Source organism: Protopterus annectens, chromosome 5.part0, assembly GCF_019279795.1.
Source record: "Protopterus annectens isolate FY-2018-M chromosome 5.part0, PAN1.0, whole genome shotgun sequence".
Classification (NCBI taxonomy): domain Eukaryota; kingdom Metazoa; phylum Chordata; order Ceratodontiformes; family Protopteridae; genus Protopterus; species Protopterus annectens.
Genome location: NC_056735.1, coordinates 1,145,240,161 through 1,145,259,494, shown reverse-complemented (window position 1 = coordinate 1,145,259,494; position 19,334 = coordinate 1,145,240,161). Strand labels below are relative to the sequence as shown.

The following is a 19,334-nucleotide window of genomic DNA, read 5'->3' as shown; positions in this document are numbered from 1 at the left end:
CCCAAATGAAATAGACAAAGCAGGGATTGTCTACTCTGACCTGGAAACCCTGGCTTCGATGCCATGGCTCTGAGGTTCCAATGGCTCCAAAAAGGGTCAGAGTTGAAGTAATCAAGGAATGAGTTGGAGCTGAAGATGGCCAAGTCATCAGATCCAACTCAGAGGATAGAAACGAAGACCTCAGACCTGAAGGGGCCAAGGGAGGAAGCCAAAAGGACAGACCTAAGTGTCCTGGTACCAAACCCAGACCCAAACAGATAAGGCTTAACTGCATCTGTGTCTGCAAAAATGGCCTCATCAACTGCTACACCTCAGAAGTTATAAGATTGCCCACTGACTCTGATGACTGGACAGATGACACCACCAATGTGGGCTTGGATGGCCATTTAGATGAAGACAACCCTATATGCTGGATCTGAGCCAGAGAGTCCCAAAACTGGGGAGGGGAAGGGGAATACTCTGTCAATCATTCCAGCGAAGTGGAAGCTAACCTACAGGAAGAGGACCCTTTGACCAGGAAGGGGCTTGGAAGGCTCAGGGCTAGAAAATGACTCTCATGCCTTACTAGAATTCTCATAGCCTACTGCATGATCCAGTACAAAGTTCTTATGCAAATAATTGCAGAATTCAGTTGCTCAACCCTGTAGAATGTCTCTGGCTTCTTAGAGCTGAAGGTCTGAATCCATGAAGGCTAACTCACATGCATTTTCAAAAAGCTTGGAAAACTGGGGGCAAAACAGTGGACCTAGGATCCTCAATTCTAAGATGGTCCATCTATTTTTATGAGACTCCAAGCCATCCTTGGAAACCCACTTAAAGCACTTCCTTATCAGTTCTGCAGCCTCTGACTGAAGGAGTCATCTTCAGTGGGGGAGCCAAGCAAGTCTGTCTCCTCAGTCACCACTGCCATATGATATGTTTAGAAGTATGTCAATCTTTCCTCGCCCACTTCTGTATCTGAGAAAGTAGGAAAGATAAACTTTGCTTTTCTTCTTGTGCAAGGGCAGTACACAACGCAGAAGGCTGGTGTGTTTCTGGGCTTATCTATGCCAGGCTGCAACAAACTCCTCTGCAAATTTCTAGTGCTCAAAATTTTGGGTAGCACCCTTCTGATAATGCAAACAACTTTTTGTGCTCAAGGGATTACAAGTTTTGTTCCTCTGGCCCTCTAATGTAGTTGTTTTCCCCCCAGCAGTACAGTATCTGGCACTGTGGCTTTCCCCTCAAAAAAAAAAAAAAAAACTGCAAGAGGTATCTTTTGCTGTAAATTTGTGTTGCACAGACAATAATGAAAGTTAGTTTTTGCAGGGATATTGCAAACCTTGGATTTACTATCCAAACAGTCCAAATTCAAACTTTTGCAATTAATAACTAAATGGTTTAACTAAAAAAAAAAAAACATGAAAAAGGTGCCCAACTGGGTGCGTGTCACTATGGAAGTTGCAAGAAAGGAACTCTTAAACAGCTAGACCTATTACCAACTGATTCTTTTGGCAAAAACTGAAAATGGCAGAAACTGTCCCCTTTCAAGAACTGCATAAGCTGATGTTCTCAGCTGGGGACAGGGCTGGTGCAGAATGAAGCTCCACACTACAGAATTCCAACAGTTCTGAAGTCAGATTTAAGGCTGCTAAAACAAATTCTGTGATCCACTACTTCACTACTATATCAAAAACATATTTTCATTTCTAATTACATTCCTTAATATCCTGTTAACTCAGAATTTCAGTGCCTACTATGTCAGTATGCAACATACCTTCATATTCTCACAGTGCTTTATCTATTTCTATGCATTCTTAATCTTGATTTTTGCTCTCGCTGTCATCTATTCCTTCAAATAAAATACTACAAGTAGACCTTATTAGTGGACCTTCCTTGTCCAAGGTGTATGAAGCATCAGCTTGCAGGTGTTTTATCTGTTCATTGCATTAAGTCTCAGTGCCCCATTCAGAATTACATACTCCTTGTTGTCTACTACATCTCTGGTTGTTTCAAGAGTATCTTTAGATCCTTCCCTGCTGTGTCTTTTTTGTTAGTTATTCTCTTTATTCTGCCCAACTGCATTCTTCATTACCATTGGTTCTTCCTCATAAACTCACTGCTTGTATTCATGCCATTTCATAATTTTGATCAAAAGCAGATGCAGATTTAGATTCTTTGGACTGCAGTGTCAGTTTAAGTATTACCTGCATGCCAGAGAATACCTCTGGGGAATTGGGAGACTGGGTTAATGTTTTGGGACTGTTCCTCATTACATAACTTCAAAAGGGTATTGCACAGTATTTGTAACATCTTCTGCTCAAAAAAGGTGGAGGTCTCTAGGGCTGATTTTTTTCTGGGTAACACATTTGGCCTTTTCACCTGAATCTCATTTTAGATTGTTTTTTAGCTGCAAGAAAAGGCAAGTTTAATGATGTTTTACTAAATGCTGGTACCTGCTCTCCCACCCTCATTTACTAATCCATCTCTATTAATAAACGAACCTTCCAACATGGAACTGTCACAACCAGATCCTTTGTTAAAAATGGTCCTTGTGGTTGAAGTTCATTACTGATTATTTTGATGTTTTTAGCAGCATTCACTTTCACTTATACAGTCCTGAAAGCTCTCTTGCATAAGCACAGCACTTTTACCATACATGTATAAAAATAATCAAGCACTGCTTCTGTGAACTCAATAGCCATGATCTCATTTTGGCCAAAGCCTAATGGCTCAATTCCCATCAAGTTACTAGCAACCACATTTGACATAAAACCCTAGCCTGGAAGGCTGGCTGGAAGAAGTAGGCTTCAACAGTTAAACACTTGCTCTCCCATCACTGGGAAATCGTGTGGATGGGTGCTACAGCAGGACTGACTCCATGTGGAGACAATGAAACAGCAGCTTACAAGGCAAATGCTATGCATATGACAAGGTACACTTGCTCACATACTGGGTCAGGCACAAGATAACCTGCTCTGCCGCACTGTGCAAGGGAAGAGGAATATACATATATATATAAATATATATATATATATATATATATATATATATATATGTTTACACATACACACACACACACACACATATATATATATATATATATATACACACACACACACACACACACATACATAATACACACACACACACACATACATAATACACACACACACGTGTGTGTGTGTGTGTGTGTGTATATATATATATATATATATATATATATATATATATATATATATATATATATGTGTGTGTGTCTGCGTTGACTTATCTAAGGCAACTGATACTGTCTCCCATACAAAACTAAGAACATCACTCTCAGAATTAAAACTAACTACCCTCACTCTATTATGGTTTCAGGACTATCCCGACGCCAACAAGCTGTTCAGTGGAAAAACTCCCTCTCCCCCTACTTCCTGTAAAACTAGGAGTACCCCGAGGATCAATCCTAGGAACCCTACTTTTCACTATATTTACAAATAATCTTCACAAAGCCACCCCTCTACCAAACCTGGTTCAATATGCTGATGACTCCACCTTAATCTGCTCTGCCCCCACCCTCCAACAACTTCAAACCAAGACCCAAGAAACCTTTACATCCATCAAAACATGGCTAACAAACTCCCAGCTAATACTAAATCCTAAAAAGACCCAACTTCTGCTCTTTCATCCTTCCAAAGCAGCAGCACCTATTCCCCTGTTCTTTATTTCTGCATTAGATAATACCCCTATCTCCCAGTCATGCAAACCAAATTACTAGGGGTCATTATTGACAATAATATGAATTTTGACAAACACTTAGCTCATACAATAACCAAAATCAATAAAAAAAAACTAGGTACTCTTTACAGAAGTCAAAACTTCCTAACCAGCAACAGTAAAGTTACCTTAGCTCATACCCATCTTCTCTCTACCTTACTGTATGCTTCTCCTGTCCTACTTAATCTAAACAAGAGCAATTTAAACAGGCTATCAATATGCTACAACAAAATAGCAAAATTCACCACAAACTCCTCCTACCACACCCACCACTGTCAGGCCCTTAAACAGCTTTCTTGGCTTGAACTCCCTAACACTTTAGCTCTAAATTAACTTCTTCTAGCTCATCAAATACTGTACCAACCTGACAAAACTCCAGCCTTACAAGACCTGATCATCCTCTACTTCAATAACTGAAAACTTAGATCCACTAACAAGTCACTAATTGCAATCTCCAAAGTCCATTACAGCTCTGGTGACTCCCTGTATTCTAGCAACATTGCCAAGACTTGGAACTCCCTACCACTACAAATCAGGGTGCAACCTAATAAAACCATCTTCAAAAAACAGCTTATTTCCCACCAAAACAACTACTGGACATGGAACTGCCTAGCACCTGGCTGACATATTCCAACTCCTTTCACCTACCCACTATCCAACCTCCTCTTTAAAACTTCCACAATGCACTATTATCACATGTTACTTGCAACTGCCTAGCACCTGGGTGACATATTCTAACTCCTTTCCCCTACCCACTATCCAACCTCTTTAAAACTCCCACAGATGCACTATATATTATCACACGTTACTTACCAACTCACTGCCACCTACTCCCCACTGCCCCATCTATACCCACTAACTCTCCCCTAGACTAAGTTGAAAAGCTTTCCCTTAAAATCTCAATGCACCTCATATGAACTTGTCTATATTCTCCTCCTTTTTTAGTTTTTCCTTTCTTGTCTTATTTTCAGTACACCTTCAAGACTATCTCTACTAAACATACTGTACGAAACACAATCAGATGTTACCACCTGCTATACTTTTAATTGTATGTCTAAACCACTATGCTTATGTAAATATCTTATGCAATCATATGTTATTATCTGCTATATTTTTATAACTGAATGTGTAACTATCTTATGTATAGTATATGTTAGCAATTGTTCTGGAGTTTTTTCCTCCGCTGAAAATGGGCAGCTCTGTCCAGTCGGACCTTCTATATATATATATGTATATATATATATATATATATATATATATATATATATATATATATATATATATATATATATATATATATATATATATATATATATATATATATATATATATATATATATATATATTCTGGGGTGCAAAAAAAACTGAATCCATTTGTTTCTTACCATTACAATCAGTGTCAATGTGGGGCAAAGGGCTCAGACACAATAGGCAAAGAAAACATTAAGAGTTAAAAATACAGAATGAACCTGTCACAGATTACAATAAAATCATTCTTAACTAAACCAACACACTTGGCATATAGGGATAAGCATAAAGACCTGCTGGAGCTAGAGTAGAGAGGAAGTGTCTATCTTGGGAGAAGGGGTGAAGCAGGGCTGTCCCACACCACAACCCCCTAAAGGAAGAATGGCAATACTTGGGAGTGTTCTTGGGTCATGCATTCCACTCACTAAGCTGCAAATGCTTTAGCCTTCACTGGCATGTGTGCAGAAGTGTGCCTATGCACAAGATGGTGTAGTGGCCTTCAGTGACACCATTTACACATCTCTCACCCAAAGTGAAGGATTAGGCCCTTAAAGTGAAGTGCCCCTCATGACAGCCATGCCAGAGACTGCTCTTGCCCCTAAAATGAGAAATAAATGAGCAGTGGCTTGTTGATCAGTATGCATGGGGACCACAACAATGATCTAAAAAATCCCAGTTGTTCAAGCTACTGCTTAGTACTCAGAAAATCAGTTCCTTCAGGCTTCATTTGAAACATACATATTCAATGGAATATAAACATACTGTTATTCTAACTCAGTGGAATATAAACATGTAATTTCCCCATACACAAAAAAAATCTTTGCATGCTACTGTTTGTAAACAATGTTTTACAGATGGGCTGTGAAGGAATACAAATGACTACCCCAATACTCTTGTAAGGGAGAACCAGGAAAGAAATGCTAGACCTTAAAACTATGGCTAGCTCAGTACTATTTATTATCAGGCTAGCAACGGAAATGATTAACATTAATTCTGGACCAACACAGTCTTGTGATGCTCAGCAAGGATAATTGTGTTAACTGTCAATATAAACAGAAATAAAAATAACAAAGCATTTTTTGCACATAATGGACAACTTCTTTTCTAACATGATCAGGATGTTTAATAAGAACTGTAGTGGTTATATAAGCAAACAATGTACCAAGCCAAGACAAATATTATGGCTGTTAACTTTATACATACTTTGACAAGCTCCCACCTTTCAATGTCAGTACTTGTTCTAGCTGTGAATTTGTAGAAAATGGAAAAAAAAAATACTCTTCAGAGTTAGTAGAGAAGAGACCTAAATCAACAAATAGTATAAATATATGAGAAACCTACAAGGTATACACTCATTCTTACACATTAAACAGACAAAACGACTGTTAAAGTGGTGCAAGTCAGAGGCAGAGATGGCAAAGGTGCAGAATGCATTAATGGTTGTACAGCTGCTTGGATTTAACATCACTAAGTACTTCAAAGCCTCCAGTTACTACATTTTTTTCCTGCTTTCTTCACTTTTCAATGCGACTAGCCTAATCTTTAAAACCACTACATTATTTCAGGTGGTGGCAACTGTCAGCAACACAGACCTGGAATTTGTCCTTTGGGATATTTTTTCGTGCTCCCTTCGCCAGGACTAAAGCTTCTTCCACCTTGTGGCTCACTAGAAGATCTTGAATTTGCCTTTCCAAAGGCAGTGGAGCCAACACATATACCTGTTTATGAGTAGCCACGAGTAACCTTCCTGTATGAAAGAAAATAGGAAATGCACAGAAAAAAAAAATGAAAGCCACTGCTGCATGATTTAACAAGTTACAGTTTTAACATCAAGTTTGCACATAAAAATATCTATAAAACTTCAACAACTAAATGCTGATTTAATTTTTCATCTATTTTAAATTATATATATATATATATATATATATATATATATATATATATATATATATTTATATATAATGTGCATATAATTATACATAACTATATGCATACACATACATGGTTTAAATATATGCATGTGTGTGGATGCATGTACATTTATCAGACACAAACACACATATATAAATTACATGAATGTATATACTTATAACAGTATAAGGGTAGCCATCAAAATGCAAATAATAGAAAATACAAGCCAATTAAAACTACATACACCTAGAAACTAAAATAAATTAAAAAACACAGACACACACACACACACACACACACACACACACACACACACACACACACACACACACACACACACACAGCCCTGCTCTGATAAAAACCTAAATACAACCCATGTGACCAGTGCTTGACTGCCAGATCGAGCACTAGAAAGCTGAACAGGGGAAGGTGGAAGTGAGCAACTTGCCCGTCCTGAGGATAAGGAAATAGTGGTTCTGGATGGCTAAACTGTTCAAACAAAGGCATGCACAGCAATGACCACAGGACATGGGGATATGGCTTATCATCCTAAGACAGTTATAGCATCTCTTGTAGGTGTCTGAGGAAGCACATACCATGAGAAGGCAAAGAATGCCCCTGTAGTGATGTGAGTGTTCAGGTCAGTTGCCATGGTTGGGGTAAGGGGCCTAATCACAAATCCTTTAATGTATTCCTACATGATGGATCCTAAGATTGTGAAAAACACTACAAAAATAAATTTTCAACCTACTCTCAATTTAAGACAAACTTCTACAAAAAAAAAAAAAAAAAAAAAAAAACAGAAAAAACATAGCTGTGTGTGTCTGTATATGTATATATACATGCACACGTATATACATACATAGAATGTGTGTGCACGCACGCACACATGTATAAACGTATACGCAGCCATATCCAAACACACACGCACACACACAAAATAACACTATGTAAAAAACTGCACAACAAATAAACAATCTATGAAAAAAAAAAAAACAGATATCTCCCAAAAGTGCATCAAACAATGGATAAAAAAGATGTAAACTATCATGATGACACTACTTGCCAACACTACAATTCAACAGCTGTCAAAGTAGCTCTGATGCCCGTGCCCAGCAATCATGGAGCCACAATCCTCACCACTAACACCATGAAAAAAGTATAACAAATACACACAGTAAAGTGCAATTTCCCTTAAGAGCACACAGAGATCACAGTCAGTCCAGGGGTGGTTGCTCCCTTGCTCTCCAGGTCCCCAATAAGACTCCCCACTGGTACAGCTATAGGGTCCAGATCCCAGCCTAGTGGGCAAGCTAAAACCTCTAGCACTCTCTCTGTCCAACCAGTACTTCGTGTCCCTGTCCAAGTAGCTGACACACACACACACACACACACACACACACACACACACACACACACTCATGCACTTTGAGAAGAATTTATACAACCACACAGACACTCCTGGGAAAGTCTGGCACAGTTTCTCCAGCTGTGCCCCTTTCTCCCAGACTATATGGTAGTTCCACTTGCCACCACCTACTAATACTTTCAGCTACTCAAAGGCCCTTAAAAGGGTGTCCAATTATTACTGTGCAATATTATTTCCAATTGGTAGTTGCGACTAAACAGTCAAGGCTTATTTAGAGTGACTTGGACAGTAAACTCTATAAATATGCACCGTATTCTAGAGCTTAAATTATCTCTACACAAAACAGCCACAGTTGAAAGGTTTTAAAATATTTAATAATAAATAATTAAAACCACAAGACAATGCTTTCTACTACACAGTGCTAGTCAAGAGTTCAGAGATCACACAGAAATACTTAAAATAATTCAGTAGTACATTTCTGACATCACAGAAAAACTTAGTCTAATCTTTCTAGTTCCTAGCTATTTCTAAACGAAAACACAAGTCTAAGATAACTTACATATGAGCAAGACAGTGCTGTGAGTTGGATGGTCCAGACAAAAATGCTTAATGCCTTCTTATTCTCTCTGTTTAGATTGCTATTGCAGTCCTGATTCCCATTACATCATTTTTTACACTTTCCTGGTGTTCCCAGGCTGATAGAAACTGCATTTACATTCTTGTACACCTAGGCAGAAACCAGAGCAATAAAGGGCATTCCACATGTAAATTCTGGTCATTAACTTTAGCCTTAAAACAATAGGTAGGAAGCCTTCATCTAGCCCGGCTGGAGATGAATTGTAAACATCAAAGACAGTCATGAAATAATTTTAATTTCAAAGGACACACAAGAAATGCTTGACTTAGCTTTCTTTACAGCAAAGGGCACTGTTGATACATTGTTTTGAGTTCAACATTTCACAGCATATTCTTTCATTTAAGAAAACAAGCCTGTAATTCAACATTCATACTTACACATGAAAGAATTATGTATAAAATCCTATCTGGCTAGGCTGGCAGCCTTCACATTTCTCTACCAGTCTTCACAGTAGCACTGAGACACCGCAACAAAAACATAACTAACCCCTAATTCAACATTATTCTCTTTACAGTATCAATTATACCTTATTTATAATTATTTAATTATAAGGAAACTAGAACTTGAGTTGTCTGAGATAACCATCCCAGAAACAAAAATAAGATAGCCACAAACACAGAAGTTATTATTTTCCGGAAGAACAGCAGCAGGTGTGCACATTTTATGATTGAGCTCTGTCCAGCCAGGTGTAAAACTCAGTAATCTCAGCTTGGCATAAATGATAGTTATGTTCTTACCACAGCATTAAATTGGAATAATCAGGTCCATCCTTGTCAGCAGTAGCCTAATGTCAACTAAAATTTGTTCAGGCTACTATCCTCTCTCTTACACACTATGCACTGCAAGCCTCTTCCTTATCCACACATCAGCCACACAGTGTTAAGAAAAAGAAGACTATATCAGAATAATAATGCTCTACAGAAATAACTCTCAACTATCTCTGGTTTTAACTTGTATTTTTGTCCTGTCCCTCTCAAAATTTCTGATGTTTAGGGTAAATCACTGAGGATAACAGCCACTTTGAGTCACATACTTTTTAATGTTCAGAAAATGCATATTAATGGAAAACCTTTTGTTTTACTACTTAAAAATTGCTTCAGATTTTGGACCTTTGCCCCCCCGCCCCTGCCCCCCCCCCATATGTTTAGCTTTGTCCAGAATTCCTGAGAAAAGAAATTGAGAGGTATGTCTACAGACCATGTCAGGAACAAGTCAGGAGTGTGGGTAAACTGATGATAGATGGACCTGCTCATTTAGATCTAACATTATGTAAATACGTAACTTTACTACTTTGTACAAATAGGTCCATCCTTATCAACAGCAGGACAGAGTTAAGTGCATCTTCCTGGGTAGTCTTCTTCATGGGAATATACCTCTGATAATTTTGGTCCTAAGGACCTCAGTCATGAGATTATAGCAAATTAGCAAAGTATTGTTAAAGTACTCGTCGAAGCCCATATAGCTTCCACATAAATAATTTCTAATGAAGAATTTCTGAAAAAATGCACTGTCCCGGCAGTAAGCTCTCTGCACTGATTGCAAGGGGTTATTTATGTTTGTCATAACATGATTTAATACAGTCAGTCAGCCATCTGGATGAAGTAACTTTATATAATTTAGAAATGCAAGTTAAGCATTTAACATAATGATAGATCTTTATGTATACCAGTGTTTGGTAACCTCTCTCTGACTAAATACACCATAAATTAAGACTGCTTGGCACTTGGGAGATTCTTCAGAGAACTGCTCTGTTCCCCTTTTCTCCCATGATACTGTTCTACTCCCAGCTCTTCATGTTTGTCTGTTGGGTATCCAGAGGAGAAATTTTGCAGATAAGACAGACAGACACAGAAGTAATGGTGCCAGCCAGATTTTGCTGCATGTCTTGTCAAAGGGGTGCAGGAGACTAGCCACATACCCTCAACCTAGGTAGTAGATACATGGAACTGAATGTGGATGCACTTCTTAAAGATCTATCACTATGGTAACTGCATACATATGTATCTGAAAAGAAGTCATCCATCTCTGGTAATGTCTAAGACAGCGATGAGGCTATATATTTACAGTTGGTGGTTGTATTGTATATATTTGGGATGGCCTGCTATGCAAATATTTCTTTAAAAAATTACAGACTTAGAGGAAGAATATGCCCTAGATGCAATATTAAGCACTTACTGTTAAGTGAAAAGATCTATGTATGGACCACCTGGGCAGATGTACAAACACCGTCTCCAAAAGCATTTCTGAGGAAACCAGCAGACATAGCAATAACCCGGATGGAGTATGCCTTAGGTGAGGAGAGTAGAGCCCATCCTGCTGTGAAACATAAGAATTTATGCAATCTGAAATCCAGTTGGATAAGGTGACTATGAATACTGAGACCTTTCTTTTGAAGAGCATAAGACACAAGGTGTTGCTTTGTCTTCCTAAGGTCTTTTGTCCTGTTGATGTAAATCCTAATATCTTGCACATAGCCATGATATGCAGGATATATTCCCCTTTGTTCTTATGTTAAAAAAAAAAAATCAAAAGTAAGTTAATGTACTGGTTTTGATGACCACACTGAGCAAGAAGGGATTTGTCTACAATGTGACCATATCCTTGCAGAAAACAAAGAAAAGAGGCTTGATACATAAAGCCTGGAGCTCTAAGATGTGTCTTGTTGAAGGAATACCCACAAGAAAGAGGGTTTTCCAGGACAAAAGCTTTTGGTCTATACAGGTTACTAGCTCAAAGAGGGACATTGTAAAAGCAACCAGGAAAAAGTATTAGTGCCAGGCAGGAAATGGATCCTGTACTGGTGGTCTCAGGTGTAATATCCCCTTTACGGAGGCCTAACTCACTTTGGTGGCTACTAAGAAGGATTGGTGCATCCTCCTGTCGAAGATGGGGATCACCACTAAGTAGACTTTCACACAGGAGTAACAGAGTCCAAATCTAAAACTTATTTATTTATTTATTTTACATTTGTTGACCGGGAAAGTCCGACTGGAGGGAGGTCCATTTACAGCGGAGTCCCGGGGAGAAAAGCTCCACTAATACAACTACATGTTTGGTGGTAATATATACAATACTAGATATTATTTATAATACAAGATATATAAAAAACAATATGAAGAAGTGATTTGTATAAAACTAATGAAAGGACTACATTGTATCAATACAATCATCAGATATATCACATATGATAGCATGATCAGACAAACTTTGCTGATGCAGGACTGAGCATGAGCACAGGAAGGCACTGTATGCCAGTTTTGAGGAGAAATTAGTACTGTAGTATAGAGACAGAAAGCAGGATGTAGAGTGGGTTGGAAGTATTTGGGTAGAGCAGGAAAGCATTTATGTGATGCAAGAACAGAGCCAGGAATGCAGGAGGTGTGATTTAAGTGATCTTTTGAACAGTGAGATAGATGGAGCCGAGGAGATATTCTGGGGGAGATTATTCCATGTCTTTGCTATGGTATGAGCAAATAGAGCTTTTCCTGCAGTGTTGTTGGCTTGAGTTATGTGCAGCAGGGTTTTGTTGGATGAGCGGAGTGGACGGTTTGCTGAGTATTGTTTAAGTAGTTGGTTCAAGGCTGGAGTCTTGTGGGGATTCTTTAGGATGTTGTAGGTGAGGACAAGTTGGTGGAAACTAATTAAATGAGGAAGTTCTAACCACTGTAATTCTTTTAGGGCAAGACAATGATGGCTACGAAAAGCAGAGTTATTGGCGAATTTTGCAATCTTATTGTAACATGATTCTAGTGTGTTCATGTCTGTTTTCTTAATGCAGGTTAGGATAGGAGATGCATACAGTAGTGTAGACAGAAGATGGGTTTGGGCTAGGGTGATTCGTGCTTGGTCTGTTAGGAAGTGTTTGTGTTTATACAGTGTTCCTAATTTTTTATGTACTTTCTTAATAGTTTGGGAGATGTGGACATCAAAGTGGAGGTCATTATCTATTTCAATGCCAAGGAGTTTTGTGTGATGGGAGGGGGAGATTGTGGTGCCATTTTTGGAAGTGATAGTGAAAAAGAGGGGTGTGGGTTTGTATTTGGTTGGGAAGAAAAGTAGTAGTTTTGTCTTGTTGGGGTTAAGGATCAGTTGGATATCAGTAATCCATTTTTCCGTGGCGTTGAAGGATTCCTGGGTAAGATTTTGAAGAGTGGTAAGGGATGGGGCTGAGCAGATTAATGTGGAGTCATCTGCATATTGTATGAGTGATGCATGCAGTGTGGAGGTGTGTAGTTTATTAGTGAAAATAGTGAATAGTAATGGACCTAGTATTGAGCCTTGTGGAACGCCTATGGTGGACGATAGTAAGGGTGATAGGGTTCCTTGCCATTTGACTGATTGTTTCCTATCAGAGAGATAGTTTCTGAACCAAGCAGTTGTAGAGGGGGCAAAGGATAATGATGTTAGTGTGTGAAGTAGTAGGTTATGTGAGACCATGTCAAATGCCTTAGAGAGATCTAAGAATATGGCAGATACAAAGTTGTTGTTATTTCTGAGTTGGTTAACCTGGTTGGTGAAAGACAGAAGAGCAGTGGTTGTGCTGTGGTTTGGGCGGAAGCCGTGCTGGGTTGAGGAGAGGAGATTATGTGAGGTTAAGAAATGCATCACTTGGGTATGAATACATTTTTCCAGAATTTTGGACAGGGGGGATAGGATAGCAATGGGGCGGTAGTTTGATAGCTCGTAGGAGTTACCACCTTTGTGTAGGGGGATAATATGTGATTCCTTCCATAGATGAGGGATATAAGCCTCTTTTATGGAGCGGTTAATCAGAATTGAGACAGAGTAGGCTAGAGATTCAGCTGCTAGTTTTAGGAAATTAGTGGGTAGGCCATCAGCTGCAAGAGTGGTAGGTTTTAATTTTGAGAGTAGCTTTTTGACTATGGAGGTTGGTATGGGAGAGAGGGTGAAAGGTGGTATATTACTATGGTCCTTAGTGGGGGTGGATATAGGGTTATTGCTAGATAGTTGAGTAGATAGTGATAGAATAGAGTCTATGAAATGATGGTTAAATTGAGAGGCTAAGCTGTCAGTAATGGAATTTGTGTTGGGAGCTGGGGTAGTAGTTTTACCAGGTTTTAGAAGGGAGTTAATAGCATGCCAGAATTTTTGGGGTTTTTTAGAGTGTTTGTTTTGGAGATGAAGGAAGTAGCTTTGTTTGTCTAGCTTTGTTTGCCTTTTGGCTTGATTCTTGAAGTTGTTGATAGTTCTGTCTATTTAAGCTAGTATTGTTCTTTTTCCAGATCTTCCAGGCATTATCTCTGGCTTGTAGTAAGCCTTTTGTGGTCCTAGTCAGCCAAGGAGCATAGTTTACCTTGGTTCTAAGTTTTCTAATGGGGGCTATTGTATTCAAAACATTCATAAAAGTAGTATTGAATAGTTTAACTGCCTGGTCTAGTTCCAGAGTATGTAATGGCTGCCAATTACATTGTCGTAATAATGTATTGAGAGTTTGTGGATTTACCTTGTGCTCGTTTCTAGTTTCCTTATATAGTATGGGTTTGGTTATGTTTAATTTTTTACGAAGAAGGAAAGTGGGGTAGTGATCGCTGAGTGAGTCTGGAAGACAGCCCGTGAGATAATTTTGACTAGGGAATTTACTAAAGTCGAATCAAGAGTTGATTGTTTCTTGGATTTTTTATCTACTCTGGTAGGTTCTTGAATTAGTTGAGAGAAACCGAATAAGTTAATATGGTTAGTGGGATTGCTAGAGTTACAGGATTGCCAATCAAGATTTAGGTCTCCTAACAGTATGGTTTCTTGTGGTAGGTTAGTTGTAGCCCATTGTAACATTTCTTCTATTGTTGCTGAGTTATTTCCTGGAGGGATATAACTACAAAGGATGTTAATTCTCTTTTTGTTGTTTAGTGATAGAACTGAGCCTAATGTTTCAGCATTTTGGAATTTGGGAAGTGGGGTTTGCAGAGGTTGGAGGTTGAGTGTGTTTTTAAATAGAATAGCAACTCCACCTCCCTTTTTAGTATTTCTGTCTGTCTGTCAAATGTCTAAGAATCTGATTCAGGGACGGCTGTTACAGCTGCATGCCCTCTTGAACAGCTCAATATACAAACTGCTTCTAATACTCTTTATATGTTTTCCTAGTCATTGGCATCTCCAAGCACACAGAGATTTCCATGAGCTTGTCTGTGACACATGGATTACCAGCCACATTTAGTATCTGAGAAGCCATATGGCCGAGCTTATGGTCACTGATAACTGGATGAGGTAACCCCTGAAGAGTGAGATTAGGCTTCTGAAGTGGCCTCTCCAGCGCATGTGGTAGCAGAGGTGAAATCTGCACTTGCACTAAGAATATGGGGTCATTACATTCATCTTGGCTTTGAATCCTTGGGTCTTCTGGACCAGTCTGAATATGGGAGGAGATGGCAGATAAGCACAGTGTGGGCCTTGTGGCCACATCTCCACTAATGCATTACTTGCCTGCTGACTGCAACCAGGAAAGAGTAAATAGAAGTTATATCACTTCTAATTTGATGGTGATACAAACAGATTCACTACAGGCCTGCTCCATGTGTGAAAAAGTCTGTTTGCTATGACCTACTTCAGAGATCATTCATGGGACATAGTCAGTTCTTACTTAAGCTGTTTAATGTGTCGATTTCCCTCTGGACATGAATTGTCACCAAGTAAAGCTTATAGCTCAAAGTCCAATCCTAAGTCTTGACTGCTTCTCTACAAAGGGAAAGAAGTGAATACTTCCTTGTTTGCTGATGCAGCACACCAGTGACATGTTGTCCAAGCAGATAGTTAATGGCCCTTTGGGCAAAAGATTCTGGAAGGTTTGTAAGGAAACGTAGTATGGCTCACAGCCCCAGGATAATGAAAAGGAGATTCATCTTGCAACCTTTAACACTAGGTGATTCTGCTCTGGAAATACCTGCACCCCACACCCACTCTAGGAAAAGAACAGCCATAGTGACAGTAAAAATTTGTATAAATGTTTGTAATTTTGGAATAGGTTTCTTAACTGGAAGACTGGGATTGTGCAGCCACTACCCCTGGTGCTGGATGCACCAACATAAAATAATGATTCTATGCAAAGGCCAGTACAATCTCAGCATTCCATCCAGTGGTCCCATACAGAGCTGGGCAAGGGTCACCATATGAGTAGTGACTGCCACGTACCCTAAACCTTCAGAAGAAGTTCCACCATACCACCATGTGCTAGGAGGACTTGTTATATGACCAGTTGTAGGGTTATAGCCTTGTCTTGGGGCAAACAGGCTCTGCAACTACTGGTATCCAAAATATGCTTTGTGAATGCTATAGTCTGAGTAGATGTTAGCTCTGATTTGACAGCAGCCTCATTTTTTGATGTACCAGCCAACAGTCATGGTATCTGAACAGATATGGTACCTTTAGGAAGAGAGTCCTAAAAAGACATTGTCAATGGAACTGCTTTCATCTTCAGAATATTTATGTGAAGATAAGACTCCTGAGATGACCTAATATCCACAGTCATCTGCTTGATTTTGTGAAGTTATCCACGCAGACTGATGCCTGACAAGTCTGTAAATGGAATGGAATTCCAGACTAAAGAAGCATGGGAGTTAGTCACCTTTGCAGATGCATGCAACAAGCTCTGATGATCTTAACTGGAAAGGAAAGGGAGATAAAGATTCTGGAACTACTGGACATCAGCTGTTCAGTGAGGCAACCGAATGTTAACACTGGCATGAGGAGCCACAAAAACTGTAGCTGACACATGGCTTAAGACTTTGAAGCAAGTGTCTGTTGGCACCGACTGAACAGATACAACTAGTTGCTGCAGAGAAAGAATTCTGTCCTTTAGTAGGATAGCCTAACAAAGAGTAATATTTAGGTAGCATCCTATGAAAATCAAAAGCTGAACTGGAAGTGAGAGAGACTATAGAATCCACAATTGTTCAAAGGAAAAGAGCTGTCTAAACAAAAACTCCCTTATGAATCAGATGCATCAGTGATGGAGGAGCAAGGAGCTAGTCATCTACAAATACAGGAATATTCTGGCTTCCTGAAGTCTCTGCTGAGCTGCTACTAGAGACATGCATTTCATAAACACTGTGAGAGCACAGGTGATACCAAAGGGAACAGTTCTCAAATGATAATGACTGTCTCTGAATTGGAAAAGTAAATACCCTCTGGACCTCTTCTTTTTATCCATATCTGTTCCCTTCCCATGCAAATTTGTCTCATCCATTCCTGCCCACTCATATCATCGATGCCTTTCTTACTCACTTTCATACTGTCTTCATAATATCTTCCTCTACTCCTTCTTGATTTTTCCCTGAGAACATGTCATCTTTCTTTATTTTCTCCTTTCTTATTTATTTATTTATTATTTTATTTGTCTCTGTTTACAGGGAAAGTCCAACTGGGTAGTAAGAATTTTCAGCAGTGGCCCAGGCAGAAAAGCTATACTTGCTTACATTGCTTTATACTAAGTTCCAGTTAAACACAGAGTAGTTACATTTCTATTTACATTTATACATAACTAGTGGTTACATTTATATTCTAAGATTTTACAGAGGTGGAAATTACTAAAGAGAAAGCCCACGTGCAACTTAGTGGAGTACACATGCAGCAGTTATGTATAAAAACTGTTTTGTCATTTCAGTGAGAGGTTGAAAGTATTTTGTTTGATTCATAGGTTCATAGGTAGGTACTAGGCTATCGACCCTGGGGCCTATATAAGCCTAGCCAAAAAGGTCCCTGGCTTTTGCCACCCAAGAAAATTATTTTCTTGGAGCTTATTTATTGTTGAGACCTCACACATTACTTATTTTATTTATTTTACATTTGTTGACCGGAAAGTCCCACTGGACGAATAGTCCATTTTCAGCAGAGGCCTGGGGAGAGAAGCTCCACAGAAATACATAGAACAATTACAACAGAGTGTAAACAGTACAAACAGAGATCAAAAATCATTATATTATAGATAATTTGTGTTTGCTTACAGATAAGCAGCTAAACATAGCAGTTTCTGTACAATTGAGATGGAAAAATATTTATATAACAGTCCTTCAAGTATTGGGATGCATAGAAATGCTTAGGGTTCTACAGTACATTAACTTCATAATATTATTAAATGCACATTGAATTAATGATCAATGTTCAATCATTTGCATACTGAACTAAACTAGCATGGTGAGTAGAGGTAAATATATTAAATATTACAGGACCCAAGACAGAGCCTTGAGGGACACCTGTAGTAACTGGTTAAAAACATGAGTAGCTTTGTTGCCTTCCAGACAGGTAACTCCAGAATGACAGTTAGGAGCATTGTGAAATCCCTACTGAAGAGAGTCCAATGAGTAGTTGCTGGTGGGAGACAGTAACAAATGCCTCTGACAAGTCTAAGAACATGGTGTTTGTTTATTATAGTGAAAAAATGTAGTAGTGCAGTAGTGGTCCTGTCCTGGGGCCTAAAGCCACGTTGTGTTTCTCAACGCAAGTTATTTGAGGTTAGGTATTGCATCAGCTGCATATGGATGCATTTCTCTAATATTTTGGAGACGAGGACAGAATTGCTATAGGTCTGTAGTTATTAAACTCTGTAGATGTTGCACCTTTGAGCAGTGGTGTGATGTAGGATTTTTTCCACAGCGATGGGGCGCATCTTTCAGCTCTGTCTCTATTAATCAGTATGGACAGAGGGAAGGCAATGACTTCTGCAGCCATTTCTATGTAGTCTGATGGTAGTTGGTCTTCAGCTCCATAAGTAGTTCTTAATTTAAGGAGGAACTTCATTATGAGTGAGGTGAGTACTGGACTAAAACTAAAGAGCTGTGAATGGTTTTGATTGGACAGGGGTAGGGGGGCAGATGTTAGTGTCTGAGAGAAATAATATTGATTGTATAAAGTAGGCATTAAACTGGGTGAGGATAGAGTGTCATATTATCTGTTTTTGGAGAGGGAATTGTGATCTTGCCAGGGTGGAGTAGTTTATTTAGTGATGACCAAAAAATTTTGAGCTGTTTTTGTCTTGTAGGTTGGTATATTATGTTTGCTTATCCTGTTTGGCATGGAGTTTTGCGAGGTTTCTAAAATGTCTAAATTCCTGGAAGGCATTTTGAGTTATATTTTTATACCAATTTTTCCAGGCTTTATCCCTTTTTATTATGATTTTTTTTTGTTTCTTTTGCCAGCCATGGTGTAGGTTGAACTTTATTCTTTTATTATGTACAGGTACTAGACTATTTAAGATCTTTAAGAATATGTTATTAAAGTATTCTACAGCAGTATCTAGTGGCACTGTTCTAAGTATATATTCTTTTAGTGTTTAACTGAAATATATTTTTGCTGAAATTGGTTGTACTTCGTATCTGATTATACATAATATGTTTATCTATGATGTGGTGAGTTCTAATGGCATACGTTGGTATGTGGTCACTTATGCTACCTGACAGGCAGCCTACTTTTGTCAGT

General features: G+C 38.8%; 1 protein-coding gene across 1 annotated transcript in view; it reads right to left on the bottom strand.

Annotated features, from left to right (window-relative positions):
* The window catches only part of TGFBRAP1 (transforming growth factor beta receptor associated protein 1), a 1,222,189-nt gene that overhangs the window by 822,310 nt on the left and 380,545 nt on the right, over positions 1 to 19,334 (bottom strand). The window contains exon 3 of the mRNA XM_044070999.1: positions 6,582 to 6,736. Coding sequence (XP_043926934.1) covers positions 6,582 to 6,736 — 155 coding nt within the window. The remainder of the gene's footprint in view (positions 1 to 6,581; positions 6,737 to 19,334) is intronic.